General features: G+C 43.3%; 1 protein-coding gene across 2 annotated transcripts in view; it reads left to right on the forward strand.

Annotated features, from left to right (window-relative positions):
• DOCK1 (dedicator of cytokinesis 1) overlaps positions 1-13,383 on the forward strand; it is a 599,368-nt gene that overhangs the window by 524,253 nt on the left and 61,732 nt on the right. For both annotated transcript variants that reach the window (XM_019502991.1, XM_019502992.1), the window contains exon 48: positions 7,295-7,440. In XM_019502991.1, coding sequence (XP_019358536.1) covers positions 7,295-7,440 — 146 coding nt within the window. The remainder of the gene's footprint in view (positions 1-7,294; positions 7,441-13,383) is intronic.

A 13,383-nucleotide genomic window follows, 5' to 3' on the forward strand; every position in this document is an offset into this window, starting at 1 on the left:
TCTCACTCCCTGCTCACCTCCCCCCAGTTAAAACAGAGGACTGTTTAAAAATGTTTGGTAAGTTAATCATTTTTTGGTAGGCAATAATGCTAGTGATGGGTTTAAAATCAGTTTTATACAGACGATTATTTTTCTCATTAGTTCCCCAAAATTCTGCAGGTGAGTAGCCTGCAAAATATGATCACTTGGCAAGTATTACATGTTAGATCAGGGGTATCAAACTCATTTGGTGGTCTGGGTCGGGTGAGGAACACAGAGATGGAGCCAGCATGTACATGCATCACGTACCATGAGCTGGCCCCTCATGCCATGTACAGCTTGCCCTGGCTCCAATCCTATGTGCTGCATACAGCATGTGCCAGCCCTGCACACTCTATTCGGCACACAAGGTGTGGGACACATGCTGCATGCAGTACTCGCATCAAACCAGTCCTGTACTAGATCCAGCATGTAGGGTCAGTCTGTAAGCTCAATGGAGACTCAGTGACCCCAGGTCCAGTGTGCAGAGCCAATCCAACACAGGCACCAGTCTAGCCCCATGCACTATCTATAGCACATGCACCAGGTTCAGCCTTGCATGCCCTATGCAGTATTTGGGGTTGGGGCAGCACGTTGTACAGAGGGCCAGTCCAAGACCCACAGACAGTATCATGGGCCAGTCAGTAGGGCTCTACTGTACTTATCCTGTACCGTATGCCTGGCCAGGTCTTCTGAAGCAACCATGTATTTCAGGGAACTTCAGTTACGCTTTCAGGCCCTAGGAGAAGTAACCAAATCCCCTTGGAGTCATTCAAAAATCCATATTAACTTGACTTCTCAGAATAGGAGTTCATCCTAAAATGTCTAGAACTATCCACTGGGGGTCAAAATGTTGCATTTTAAGGTACTTTGAAAGAAGTGACAATCCCCAAGTGGTTTTTGACATCTTTGATGCATTCCTCTTTTGATGTTAGACATATATGTTAAGAAGTGTTACAGAGTACTTCTTGCAAAGTTAGATGTCAGAACTAAGGTAGTTTTAATTCTTTTTAAAGTAAGTAAGGGTTTTGCATTTCTAGGTGCACCAAATAACTGGCTGCTCTTAAGGACAGATTGTACCTTTGACCTTACTCGCAAGGCTTATGCTACTATCATTCCAGTTTAAATTTAAGGTGACTGGGGTTAAGTTGTTCTAGGTGAATGATTCTCAGCAGTATGTTTTCATTTCTGCCCTATGAAAATGTAATATTTGGCCACCACTTCTGCCTTGGCTTCTGGGTGAAGAGAGGAATTTTTAAAATCCCCATAGATTTTGTATCTCTTCCTTAAAACATAGATTAGTTACAAAAGAGGGGTTTTTTTTAATTATTTAAGATTGAATGTTTCTGCTTAAAGACAGTGGGAAGTTGTTTTAAGTTGCAAGTTCCTTTAGCCAGGTACTAATCTCTTAATAGCTAATGTATTTTTAAAGCTGTTAATACACTCAATGGGCATGTAAAGTGGGCCAGTCCTTTATCCTCATGCTCATCCTGTACCAGATGAGTAGAGTTACAGTTAGTTGCAGGCTGGCTTTGCCAGACTTCTATTCTGTAAGTATATTGAAAGCTCCTGTTATGACTTCTTTGCCCATCAGCTTTTATCAGTAGCACTGACAAAATTTCTAACATTGTTATGAAACAATGTTCTTTAAACTTTTGGTTAAAATTGTCATGAAAAAAGTAGTGTGTAAAGCCTATATCCAGACTGTAAACTCTTCCCCTTTTTACAGTTAAAGAAAAAAGAAATTATGAATGTGTTGAGCATTTATCCAAAATACAGGCAAATATATACCTTAAAGTTACAATATTTTTTTCTGTTCACTCTTTTATATTGATTTGTACTGTTTGTTGTGGTCCCAAATGGCTAAACAGATTTCAAGCTGGAATAAATGATGAGGGTAAATTCACCTACCATTTTGAAGAGATTTGACTTGCAACCACATATAATTTGTCTCCAAGAAAACAAATAACTAAATGTTGTTTAAAGCTAAACATTTCCACCCCCTCTCTCCAAAAAAATTTAAAAGAGTAATTTTATGCAATAGCAAACATACAGGACTAAACTTCACCCGGGGTATCATTAACTTATTTTTAAGGTAGCAAAAGTTCATTTCCTGTCAATAAGAATTTTAAAAATAAAGGCATGCACCAGTTGCATATTTACTACTTCACAGACAGCCTGGAATGCCAGCTTGTGTTTTTGGTTCCCCTACTCTCTGGCTGCAATATATACTCCAGCTCTGGCTTCTTGCCTAGCTCGGTAGAATAGTGTAGGGAGCATGCACTGTAATCCAATTATTTCCCATTTAGAAGGAAAGCTGATGGGCAAGACACAGCAGACAAATCCCAGCAGACTAAAGAGACAAAACAAAATGTTTTATGACTGGTTAAAGCAAAATGATGAATTCTGTAGGCAAAATGGCAGTGGCATCCTGGAAAAATGCCAAATTGATAGTTGCCTTATATTTGAAGCAGGTTGTGCATCTCAGAGCTATTATGTCAAACAGTGTGTGCATTAGGCAGATGTCAATGCATTGGTTTCTATTCAGATAAGTTGCAAAGGTTATCACTGCAACCATAAGAGCTAAGGTTATAGTTTAATTCAAACAAAAGCTCAAAATTAAGAGCCCAATTTCAGAGCACTGAGTGAATTCCACAGTAACAGAATAAGCATGGTATAAGTATAGATCCAGGCAACATGGCCACTCTTATCAACTGGGGAGTGCCAAGGAATGTCAAGTAGTATGCTTCTTTAGCTTTTCTAATTTCTGTCTGTGTTTCCTGAAGGATTCCTCAAGATGAGATTAGTTTCTTTGATGTCTTCAAGAAGTGTTGTGCCTCATACTGGTCTTTAGAAGCCCAGCGTTCTTTGCCCTGAGACATATACACCCAATTTGGTCCCCCAGAACCCTTCCAAGCCCTTTTTGTTGAAGTAGATGCATCAGACTTCACAATTTGAGCTGTCTTTTCTCAAGAGACATGATCCAAAGAAAGAAGTATATACCTGCTGTGACAGAACACCTTTGGGTGCTTGTCACTTTAAGGGCCAGAGCAGACATCAGGCCAGCTGGCAGGTGTGTGCCATAGTAATGAGGCAGTCGCATGACTGCAGGAGAGCCCTGGGATTGGAGGAGGGAGTAGATTAGCCTCCATTTTAGATATAGATTCTCAGGGCTGGGTCAGCAGCTGCTCAGGAACAACTCGGAGGTAAGGGCAAGATCAGCCCAGGATGGGACATAGGGCTGGTGGCCATTTAGAGTAAGGGTGCATTGTCACACCTGAAGGGCTGCATGTGGGCCAGCCAGAGAGTGAGTAGCCAAGCCTGAAGGTCACGGAGTCGCAGAGTAGGGCAGGGTGAGAGTAGCCGAGTGAAGGGCAGTAGAAAAGAGGCCCTGTGAGAAGGGGCAGAGTGAGTGAGGCCCTGTGAGAGGGGGCAGTGTGCAAGAGAGAGTGCTAGAGGCCCAACAAGGGACCGAGTTAGCCTGGCTCTAGACCAGTGCTATAAACAACTTAGGATGCCATCTGTCAGGATGGGACACAGTAAGGGAAGGTTGGAGTCATGTGTAAACCCCTTGGCATCAGGGCATTAAAATGGACAGCCTCCCGCTTTTGATATCTGATTTATCCCAACAAGTCCTGGCAGGCGAGACAGGGCAGACTGCCCTAGATGAAGTGGCAGGCTGGTGTGGTGACTGGCCTTGAGTTGATGCCTTTGTCATACCAGCCCTTTCAATTCATGAAAGAGAAGTCCATCTGTACAAAATTACAGTATTTGGGACAAAGAGTACCTGCCTAGGAAAATGGTGTTCAAGGAATAGCTAAAGGGTGGCCAAAATTTGGAAAGGGCTTCCAAGGGAGGTGGTGCTGTCCCCTACCTTAGAGGTCTTTAAGAGAAGGCTGGATAGGCATCTGGCTGGTGTCCTCTGAGCCCAACACCCTTTCCTGCCTAGGCAGTGAGTCAGACTCTGATCTGTTGAGGTCCCTTCCGACCCTAGCATCTATGAATGCTGCCACTTCCTCAAAGCCCTACCAGGTTCCCAATCCCAGTGCCTAAGGGCAATAAAAACCCGGAACACCAGTGAACAACCCTCTGAATCAAATGCAATTCAATAGTCTCTGTTTGGACTTATTTCCTGCAACTTTTGATGTCCATGCATACAGTTGTGCATGGAATTATATATCAAATCCTGCAATGCATGTGCTCAGCTGAAGAACTATCAGGCTAAGCTGCAGCCTCTATCAACCCCATCTCAGCCATGGATTTCATTGCAGAACCACTTAATTCCAAGGGCAATATGACCATCCTGGTTATTATCAACTGGCTGACAAACATGGTCCATTTCATTCTGTGACAGACTTCCTACTGCAAAGGAGGCCACTCAGGTCTTTGTAGATCTCATCTTGAAACTCCACAGACTGTCAGTCATCATCATCTCTTAAGCAATGCACAGTTTTCCTTCACCTTCTGGAGGGAGTTCTTCACTGTGTTGAACATAGGGTCATCACATTCCCTGCCTCTGACTAGACCGTATATCCTGGTTTGGCCGGGACACTCCAGAATTTCATAACCTGATCCTGAACAGTTTGTCAAAAGTTCCAAGCTGGAGTCCGGTGGTGAGGCGGAGCAGCATGATGTGTCAGGCAGGTGGCCAGGCAGGGACCACTGCTTCTGTGTGGGAGCAAAGAGAGCAGACTGGATCAGGCCGTCCACACACGGCATGTCCTTGCTTGGATTTTTGACCAGTCAGACTGGACTGGGCTATGAAATCCTGAAATGTCCCAGCCAAGCCAAGATGTATGGCCACCTTACCTATGACCCATAAATTGATGGTCAGACGGTGCAAGTTAACTAAGTCCTTGAATGGTACCAACGTATTTTTCCTAATTACCACCAAACTGTAAATTTTGGGGTGAGCGGTGGATATCATATACAAGTCAGCCATCCAGTTTTATACAACACACAGATGATTTCCATAAGGGCTTGATCACAGTAGTTGTCTTTGTAGGACCTGTTGGCAGAGCACACACCAAGAACTCTATTTGAGAACCAACAGTTCTTAGTAGAATCGGATGGAAAATGAAATTGCACATACACCACGGTAAGAGACGTTTCATTTATGCAGAGAAGCTCTGTGACAGCTCAAAGCTAAGACTTTTACCACATCAAACCAATCCTAAACTCTTCTGTCAGTCATACTGTGGAGAAAACTGACTGTGTGCTAAGCCAACTGAAATAGAAACATTTGCCTTTCACTTGAGGACCATAGACATGAAGTGAGAACTCTTTGTTCAAATTTGAAATACAAAGTTTGAAATACAGAGCATATATCGAAAAAACCAAATCAAAAGTGAGATCACGATAAAACAAAATCCAGAAACAGGTTAACTCCAAATGGAAAAGAAAAACATCTGTGCTCAGATCAGCCACAGATAGCCCTTTGATGTTCAACAGTATAATGTGTGCCGGTGTGGGGAGAGGTGCATACATGCAAAAAGGTTCAAGCCAGTTCTGATTGAATGCTGTAAATACATTAATGACTGGCTCAAACTGACCAGCATGTACAGTCTTTATCACCTGGTGTGCATTGTGCCCCAGGGTATCGGAAGAATAGTGGCCAGTCATGCAGAATGGACACCCTAAACCACAGACCATAGGGCATCTGCTCTGCTAGCATGCATCTGTTAGGAGACTTAAATCATGAAGAAAGTTATTACTACAACAGAACCTTGCAATCCAGCTTTGGAGTGCATGTGGTCCAAACTATGGTGGTGGAGTACATGACTGCAAGGAACAGCAGCCTCTGCTTAGGTAAGACTTTCAGAGTCAGAGGAACCATGCACAATTTTGCAATGACTGACCTGTCTTCACACAGGTGTTGGTTGCTGTAAAGTAAACCTCATGAAATGGTGCTATCTCAGCCAGGCTCAAAACATGAATTCTGTCTGTGCCAAAAAGTAGACCATAATACCTCATATAGCTTCGTTGTCAACTTCTGGGGGAGCCGTGTACAGCTGACAGTTTAAGTACTGTTATAGAATATGCTGGGGCCTGCACCCACAAATGATCATCATTGGCCTGACAGACATAAAATTAATAAAGCAAATGACTGAAATCCCTCCTGTCTCTGGCAAACTCTCTGACTTTTTCATTGAAGGGTAGGTTACCTTGGCTGTACTGCAGAGTAAGAACTAACTTTCTGTAAGTTCATACTCTCAGTTACTTTTCAGGGTCTTCATGTTCATGTCCTGAATTTCAGATTTTTTTGTATTGGTGACATATTTAAGTCAGTGCCTGACATACTGAGAAGAAGAAAAACAAGTCTGATTTGTCACTTATATGCCAACTATATTTAGAATTTACCAGCCTTGATGGTATCCTTTTAAATGTTTTTTCATCTGTAGTCCTTTAAAACTGTCCTCCCCAACACATTTGAAGCTCTGTGTCTCTAAACAATAATTTATTCCCAAGCAGAAAAGACGATTTGACGTTAACTCTACTTGCGTCAGGGGCTTCAGTAATGTACATTAACATTGTCAAGGAGCTGACTTAAAAGTCTTATCCACGTGGGGTTATCTTACCAGTTTCACTCTGACCCACTACTAAGAATTGTCAGAATTGATGGAGTTTTATCATTTCTGTCTTTCTTGTATGCTGCCAATTTATGGGTATTTGACAGGGTGGAAAATCTATCTGTGATTAAACAGCATGAGATTTTTATTCTTGTCTGAAATAGTTCAATTATTATATGCATATATCAGTTATTAATGACTAACAAAGCTTCAGAACTGTTAAAAGAATGTCTGCTTTACAAAAACTTTAAATTATTTTCTTTTTTGTCTGATGTCATTCTGTCAATAGCTTGTTCACAAAAACATCACAGCCATATTTTTTAAATGTTGGCATATTTTAAATATACTGAAAGTCACGTGAGGTGCAAAAATATATGCAGAGAAGACTAATAGTTGTATATACATATATTTTTTCCTTAAAACAAATATGATTTATAATATTTCCTTATTAAATCATATAGGCATTTTTTAAATCAATGGAATATCAACATCCACTTAATACTAAGTGTGTGCTTACTGTATTTCTCAATGTGGACAAAAATGTATGCAACTGTGGAATCAGTATCTCTCAATATGATTATGTAAAGATGGTAAAAATAATATAAAGCTCTAGACAGAAAGAAACTTATAAACTGTCAACATTACTTCTAATACGCACATTTCAGATTGTTCTAAAAAGAGTAAGATGTTATATTTCTTTCTTGTAGCCCTCAAGTTTAGACGATAGACGAGGAAGTCGGCCAAGGTCTATGGTTAGATCATTCACTATGCCGTCATCTTCAAGACCTTTATCTGTTGCATCAGTATCTTCCATTTCATCAGACAGTACACCTTCTAGACCTGGCTCTGATGGGTAAGTAAGCTATCATCATTATAGGCTTATGATTGTTGGTAACAGCTGAGTATGCAAATCCATGGTTTTAAGAAACTAACACAGGGGCAGGCAATTATTTGGGCCTATGGGCCACATAGGGAATTCTGGGGAGCTGCCACAGGCCAGTCAGCACCCCTACACGCACACTCTGCAACAGCCCAGAGCCTGCACACCCTGTGACTCTTATCTACCAATGCCAACAGTCCACAGCCCCAGCCCACCCAAGCCCTGCTCCAGACTCGCCCCAGCCGGAGCAGACCAGCCAGAACCCACATGCGCAACCCTGATTCCAGCTTGCCCGTGACTGCTCTGGACTGCCCTCCTATGCTGAGCAGTGTCAACATCCGGGAAGAAGCTGCTACTCAGCATGGCATAATAGCAGTCCTTCCCCTCAATGCTGCAGCTGCCCAGAGCCTATGCCTGGGCTGCCTGGGCCTCCTCTCCACCGCCATCACCACTGCTTCTGCACTGCCCAGCGCGGGGTAGTGGTGGCAGTGCAGAGGAGCCACAGGGCAGTCCAGGAACAGGTTCTGGGCGGCTGCAACAAGAAAGGGCCGGTAGCGGCAAGAGGGAGGGGCCACTTTCCCCCCATGCCAAACAGCAGCTTCTGCCCAGCTGCTGTCGCAGCTGCTGCTGTTTAGTGTGGGCAGGCAAGTCTGGAGCAGGCATGCAGGCATGGGGCGGGCAGGTGGCGGTTCTGTGCGTGCAGATCCCCCGCTGTACCATGGGGTTGGGGCCAGCAGCTGGAAGGAACCTCCCACTACCTGGGCTGCCTAGAAAGGCAATCCAGATGCAGAGCTACCTCAGCCCTGCTATTTGCCTAAAGGGTGGTGGGATGCAGAATGGGCTAGATGGCACCTGGGCCAGGTAGGACTGCGGGACTCACTGCAGGCCAAACAAAGTCCCTCTGTGGACTGTATTTTGCTCACCCCTGTGGTAACAGCATCTAAAAACCGCATTCATTACGATCACAATTCCAAGTTGATATGTTATTATAGTATGAAATTAGAATATTATACATTTATAGAATTGCTAATATGAATAAGAAAAGCTTACATAAATGTCTTATGAGCAAGCTGTTTCTATTTGGAAAGATAATTCAGGTGCACATTGTAGAAATTTTATGTTAGATGATTCTTTCCTGCCCCCATAACAATAAAGCTTTCTCAAACTGATTGAGAAGAAAAGCACCATTTTAAATAGGTATCGTCACTTCTTAAAAGAATCATGCTTTTTCTCAATGCTGATTTAACTGACTGTACTATTTGATTGTTTTATCATTTTACCAAGATAAGTATGATGCAGTGTCAGATGTGTGGATTTCTTTCTTTCTAAATTAGACCTAAAAACTACATGTATTCTTTTGAGTGGGCTACAAGAAGTAGCTATCCCAAATGGATTTACACTAAGCCTTTGAGCTGTTTCTTTTTAATTGCATTCAGTAACTCTGGTAGTGGTGAACAGTGCTAGAGGGGCAAGGGGGATGGGGCAAGGCAGATGGGATGGGCTGCCATCTCAATTATTTCTTCTCACTTTTGCTGTCTCCAAAAAAAAATAACTTTGTTAGAATTGTACTTCACGTAAGAAAATGGCTTAGCCATTTCATGCACGGGCAGTGAGGAGCTGTCTATGCCATGCCTTCCATACAGAGATATCTTCTCTATCTCACACTTCTTGTCCTTCTTTCTCCATTGCTACATTCCTGTCTCTTGTCCTTACTCCAGTCTTTTTATATTCTTGCCTTTCTCCATAAGCTTTTTTTATTATGTACCTCCCTGTCAGCTCTGTTGTTGTTCATATCATTTAACAGGCTTTGTGTGTGAAGCACATGGTGAGAGCAATTTGATGGGGATTATTTGATTGCAATCAGTTTCAGTTTGGGTTTCTAGCCCCAATCATTCTTCCTTGAATTCTAGCTTCATCTGTAAAACATATGATGCAGAAGGAAGCTGCATAATATGTCATTTTCCCTTGGTGATTTCTTTATATATGCATCTGTTATGAAAAATTAGAGTTTGTCTGTTTTCCTTTCAGCCATTCAGGAATGTCCCTCCTATATACTTAAAGGAGCAATAAATATCATGATATCATAGTGCATATACTTCACCACCATGAAGCAGGGCCTAAACCAAGGATCACTAAAGTTAATAGGAGTCTTTCTATTAACTTGAATGGGCTTTGGCTTAAGTTCATAGCATCCAGGAATTTTGAATCTTGCCATTTTGATTCTGAAGCTTGCCAGGCACAAAGGCCCTTTGGTCCCTTTTTGGTAGGCTGCTGATGATAGTGGCTTGTCATTTAATCCAAGTAGCAGTAAGGGTGGTGGCTAAAGAAACATGGTTTAACTACAAACTACTTAGAAGCTTATCTTTGGGTGATGATTGGGGATGCTGCTTTTCACTAATCAAAAAAAAAATCAGTTTTTCTGATTTAAAAAAATCACAAATTCTCTAATTAAAACCCCAAAATCCATTATTAAAATGAAAGGCCACTGATTTATATATGTGTATGTATGTGTGTGTGTGTGTGTGTGTGTGTGTATATATATATATATATAGCTATCAGATGAACACAATATTTTCTTAATATATTTACAATTTTAAAGCAATTAGGAAGCCTACCAGTGCCTCAGTTGCTATAATAAAATAAATTCTAGTTAATTACCTATAAATTTTGGTATTTGATTTTGGGCTTTTTATCACGGAAAATCAGAGCTTCCCTTTTCCCCTTAGCTCCCAGAATGCAGGTCTAGGCCCTGCACTCCACAGTCCCCCTGCCCTCCTCAGCCCTGCTGGAGGCAACCCCTATCTGCCAGGACTACAGGGCCAGGGACTTGGTCCACAGCACCTGAACCCCAGCGCAGCAGCACCTGAACAGGAGGCAGGAGCTGTTACAGAGAAGCAGAGCACAGAGCCCGGCTCCTTCCACCCTGCTGCAGTTTCGGGCACAGTGGAGCTGGCTCCCCTCCACTGCGCACACTCCTGGGGAACAGATGGGACCTGTGCCCCACAGATCTGTGCACAGGGTGGGGGCGGGCATGGGCCTTCACAGCCCAGCAGGTGTGACCTGGTGTTGGAGGGCAGAGCAGGGCTGCACAGGAAAGCTCCTTGCCTCTGCATGTTCTCCACTGCCCTGGCGAGGCATCCCCTGCCTGTGCAGCAGCAGGAGAGGCAGCAGCATGGGATTGTACAAAATCCATGGAGTTTTGTGCAAAATCCACAGTTTCTCCGTTAAAAGTGTAAAATCCATGGGTTTCTCCATTAAAACAAAAAATCCACATTTTTCTCGGTTGAAAGGGGGAATCCACGTTTTTCTTCGTTTTTCCGTGGGACATGGAAAACCTGGATCCTTTGTTATGATTAATTTCCTTACTGCATTCAGTGTTTAAATGCTCAAGGAAGTAAGCTGGGAGGGCTTTGAAAGTTGTTTATTGATGTAATGGCATATTTAATGCACTGTTATGCTTCTTGTCTGCAGCATAAGGAAAATGGAGTTAAATTATTTTTGGAAGTTTCTTGTTATTCCCCCAGAACGCTATTCAGCATACCCTGATCACTCTTCAGTGGAGGCAGCTGCCAAATATGTTTTTGTTGTGTCTGCAGTCTCAGGAAAAATTACTTGGTGTTAAATCATAAAAATAGTATCAATTATCCAAGCACTCTGCGTAGCACATTCTGTTGCCATCTACAATTTCATCAAAGTCAGTAAGGCAGCATAAATTTTAAAAGATTTGTTTACCTCTAATTTAAAAGATTCCTACTCACTTCGGTAAGTATGTCATCTGCCCCAATGTAAAAGAAGCTATTTGGCTGTATAACTCCACCAATAAATTGAGCCCAGGAAATTTGGCTGTTAGGATACCAGGATTCTTTGGCTGTCATCTCCAGCAGCCACCAGAGAAAAGATCTCAATAAGAGCCACAAAGAAGCATCTGCAGGAGGCCTCATTAGTATACATCTGAGTTTGGAGCCATGGCTTGGTTGCATCCTGGACACAGGCTAACCTGAGGGACCCACCCCAGAATAGCTAATAGCCCCCTTGTCAGTGCATTCACCTGCGCTCTGAAAGGCTTAAGGTATGAATGAGGCTGAACAGAATTTGCCCCTAGATCTCCCATATCCCAGGTGAGTGCCCTTACCACCAGACTGTGGTTCCTGGGAAACAAAAAACCTTTCTCTCTAGTTTAACTTGGAATTCTCTCTTGGAGCTTTACCCACTGAAATTATCACAAAAGTCACATATTTTCTTGAAGAGTTTCAATTAAACAGTGCTTCTGGAAAATTCCTAACAAGCTCTAATTTGGGATCCTGAAAGTGTTTATATCTATCAGTTTTGATGCAAAAAGATTATATTTATCAACACACAAATATTTGAGCATTTATAATCTGAATATGAATTGGAAGCCCCAGGGCATGAGCTGGGGTAAGAACAGTGGTGGAGGTGCACAGGCAGGTGGGATTAGGTCTGTGTGAGAAGTGGGTTTGGGATCTACTTGGCTTATCCTAAATGAACCTAAATCATAGAATCATGGAGAAGTAGGGCTGCAATGGACTTCCAAAGGTTATCTTGTCCAACCCTGTGCCTGAAGCATGATCATCCCTAACCCAACCCATTGTCTAACCTGTTATCAAAACTTACAGTCAACCCTAACTCAACCACATAACACCTTTAATCTGCCACAGGTAAAACGGGGGGGGGGGGGGGGGGGGGGAGGGGCATAGTCTCAGCCAGTATGTTGGCACACCCCAGTCAAAATCCCTTGCCTTGGCTGCAGCGAATGCCTAATACTTATGAGGAAAGCGCACACACAAAAAACACCCCTGAGTCATGTAGCAGCAGCAGGAGAAAAAATTCCTTCCAGCCCCATGTGACAACCAGCAAAGCCCAGAAGCATGGGAAATACCCATAGTAGAACGTAGGCATGGCTACTCAATCGTTCCTGACCCAATGCCTGCCCAACCTCTTCTTGAACCCCTCCGATGATGATGAGTCCAGTTTCCCTGCACAGTCTATTCCACTACCTCACTATTCTAACAGGGAAGTAGTTTTTCCTGATAATCCAATCTAAATGTACTTTGCTGCAACTTCAAGCCATTGGTCCGTATCTTACTGTCTTCAGAAAGATATAGAAAGGTGTTTTCTCTCTTCTTTATGGTAGGACTTCAAGTATTTGAAGACTGCTGTCTCTTAAGCACCTTTTCCGCAAGCTGAACATGCTGGTTTTCTTCAGCCTTTTCTCATATGGCTTGCCTAGTAAGCCCTTTATCATTTCTGTTGCCTGCCTCTGGACCCTCTCTAACTTCTCCATGTTCTTTTAAAGTGTGGAGCCCAAAACTGAACCCAATATTAGGCCTAACCAATACTGAGTTGAGGCATGGTCACCTCTCAAATGGGACAGAAAAGCAGTGGGAATATGCATACAGTCAAAATTCAGAGCTTGTCTGTACTGCTTGAAAGCACCTCTGAAAGGCAAGCTCTGCCCACAAGCTTCCACTCCTCAAGTACTGAACATTGACATGTGGCAGTGCAGCTATCTTTAGGCCACTTTCCAACTCTGCTGTCAAGCATGTTGGAGACAGAGACCTCAAGAGCAGTAGCAGGGGGTTCCCTCATGTGTAGTGCTCATTGTGTAATTTCTGGAGTTGATGCATGTGAAGTATGAGTGAATAAGCAGAGCATGTTCCAGGCAGTGGGGAGGGGAAGGGAGAAGGTGGCACCCCCCTGCCACCCAGCCCAACAATAGCCAGCAGGGAGGGGAAGTCTGTGGGGAGGGAGGGGATGGGAGAGGAAGGGAGGCTGCGGGAAGCCCCGCTGCAAGGGGGGGGGGAGGGAACCCCCGCACCAAAAGCTAGAGGAAGGGGCGGCAGCAGAGGGAGTCTATGTAACCGACTTCAAAGGGTGATTGGTTGGGGGGGGGGGGGG

The sequence above is a fragment of the Gavialis gangeticus genome, unplaced genomic scaffold, assembly GCF_001723915.1.
Source record: "Gavialis gangeticus isolate Ggan-Ray unplaced genomic scaffold, GavGan_comp1, whole genome shotgun sequence".
Classification (NCBI taxonomy): Eukaryota; Metazoa; Chordata; order Crocodylia; family Gavialidae; genus Gavialis; species Gavialis gangeticus.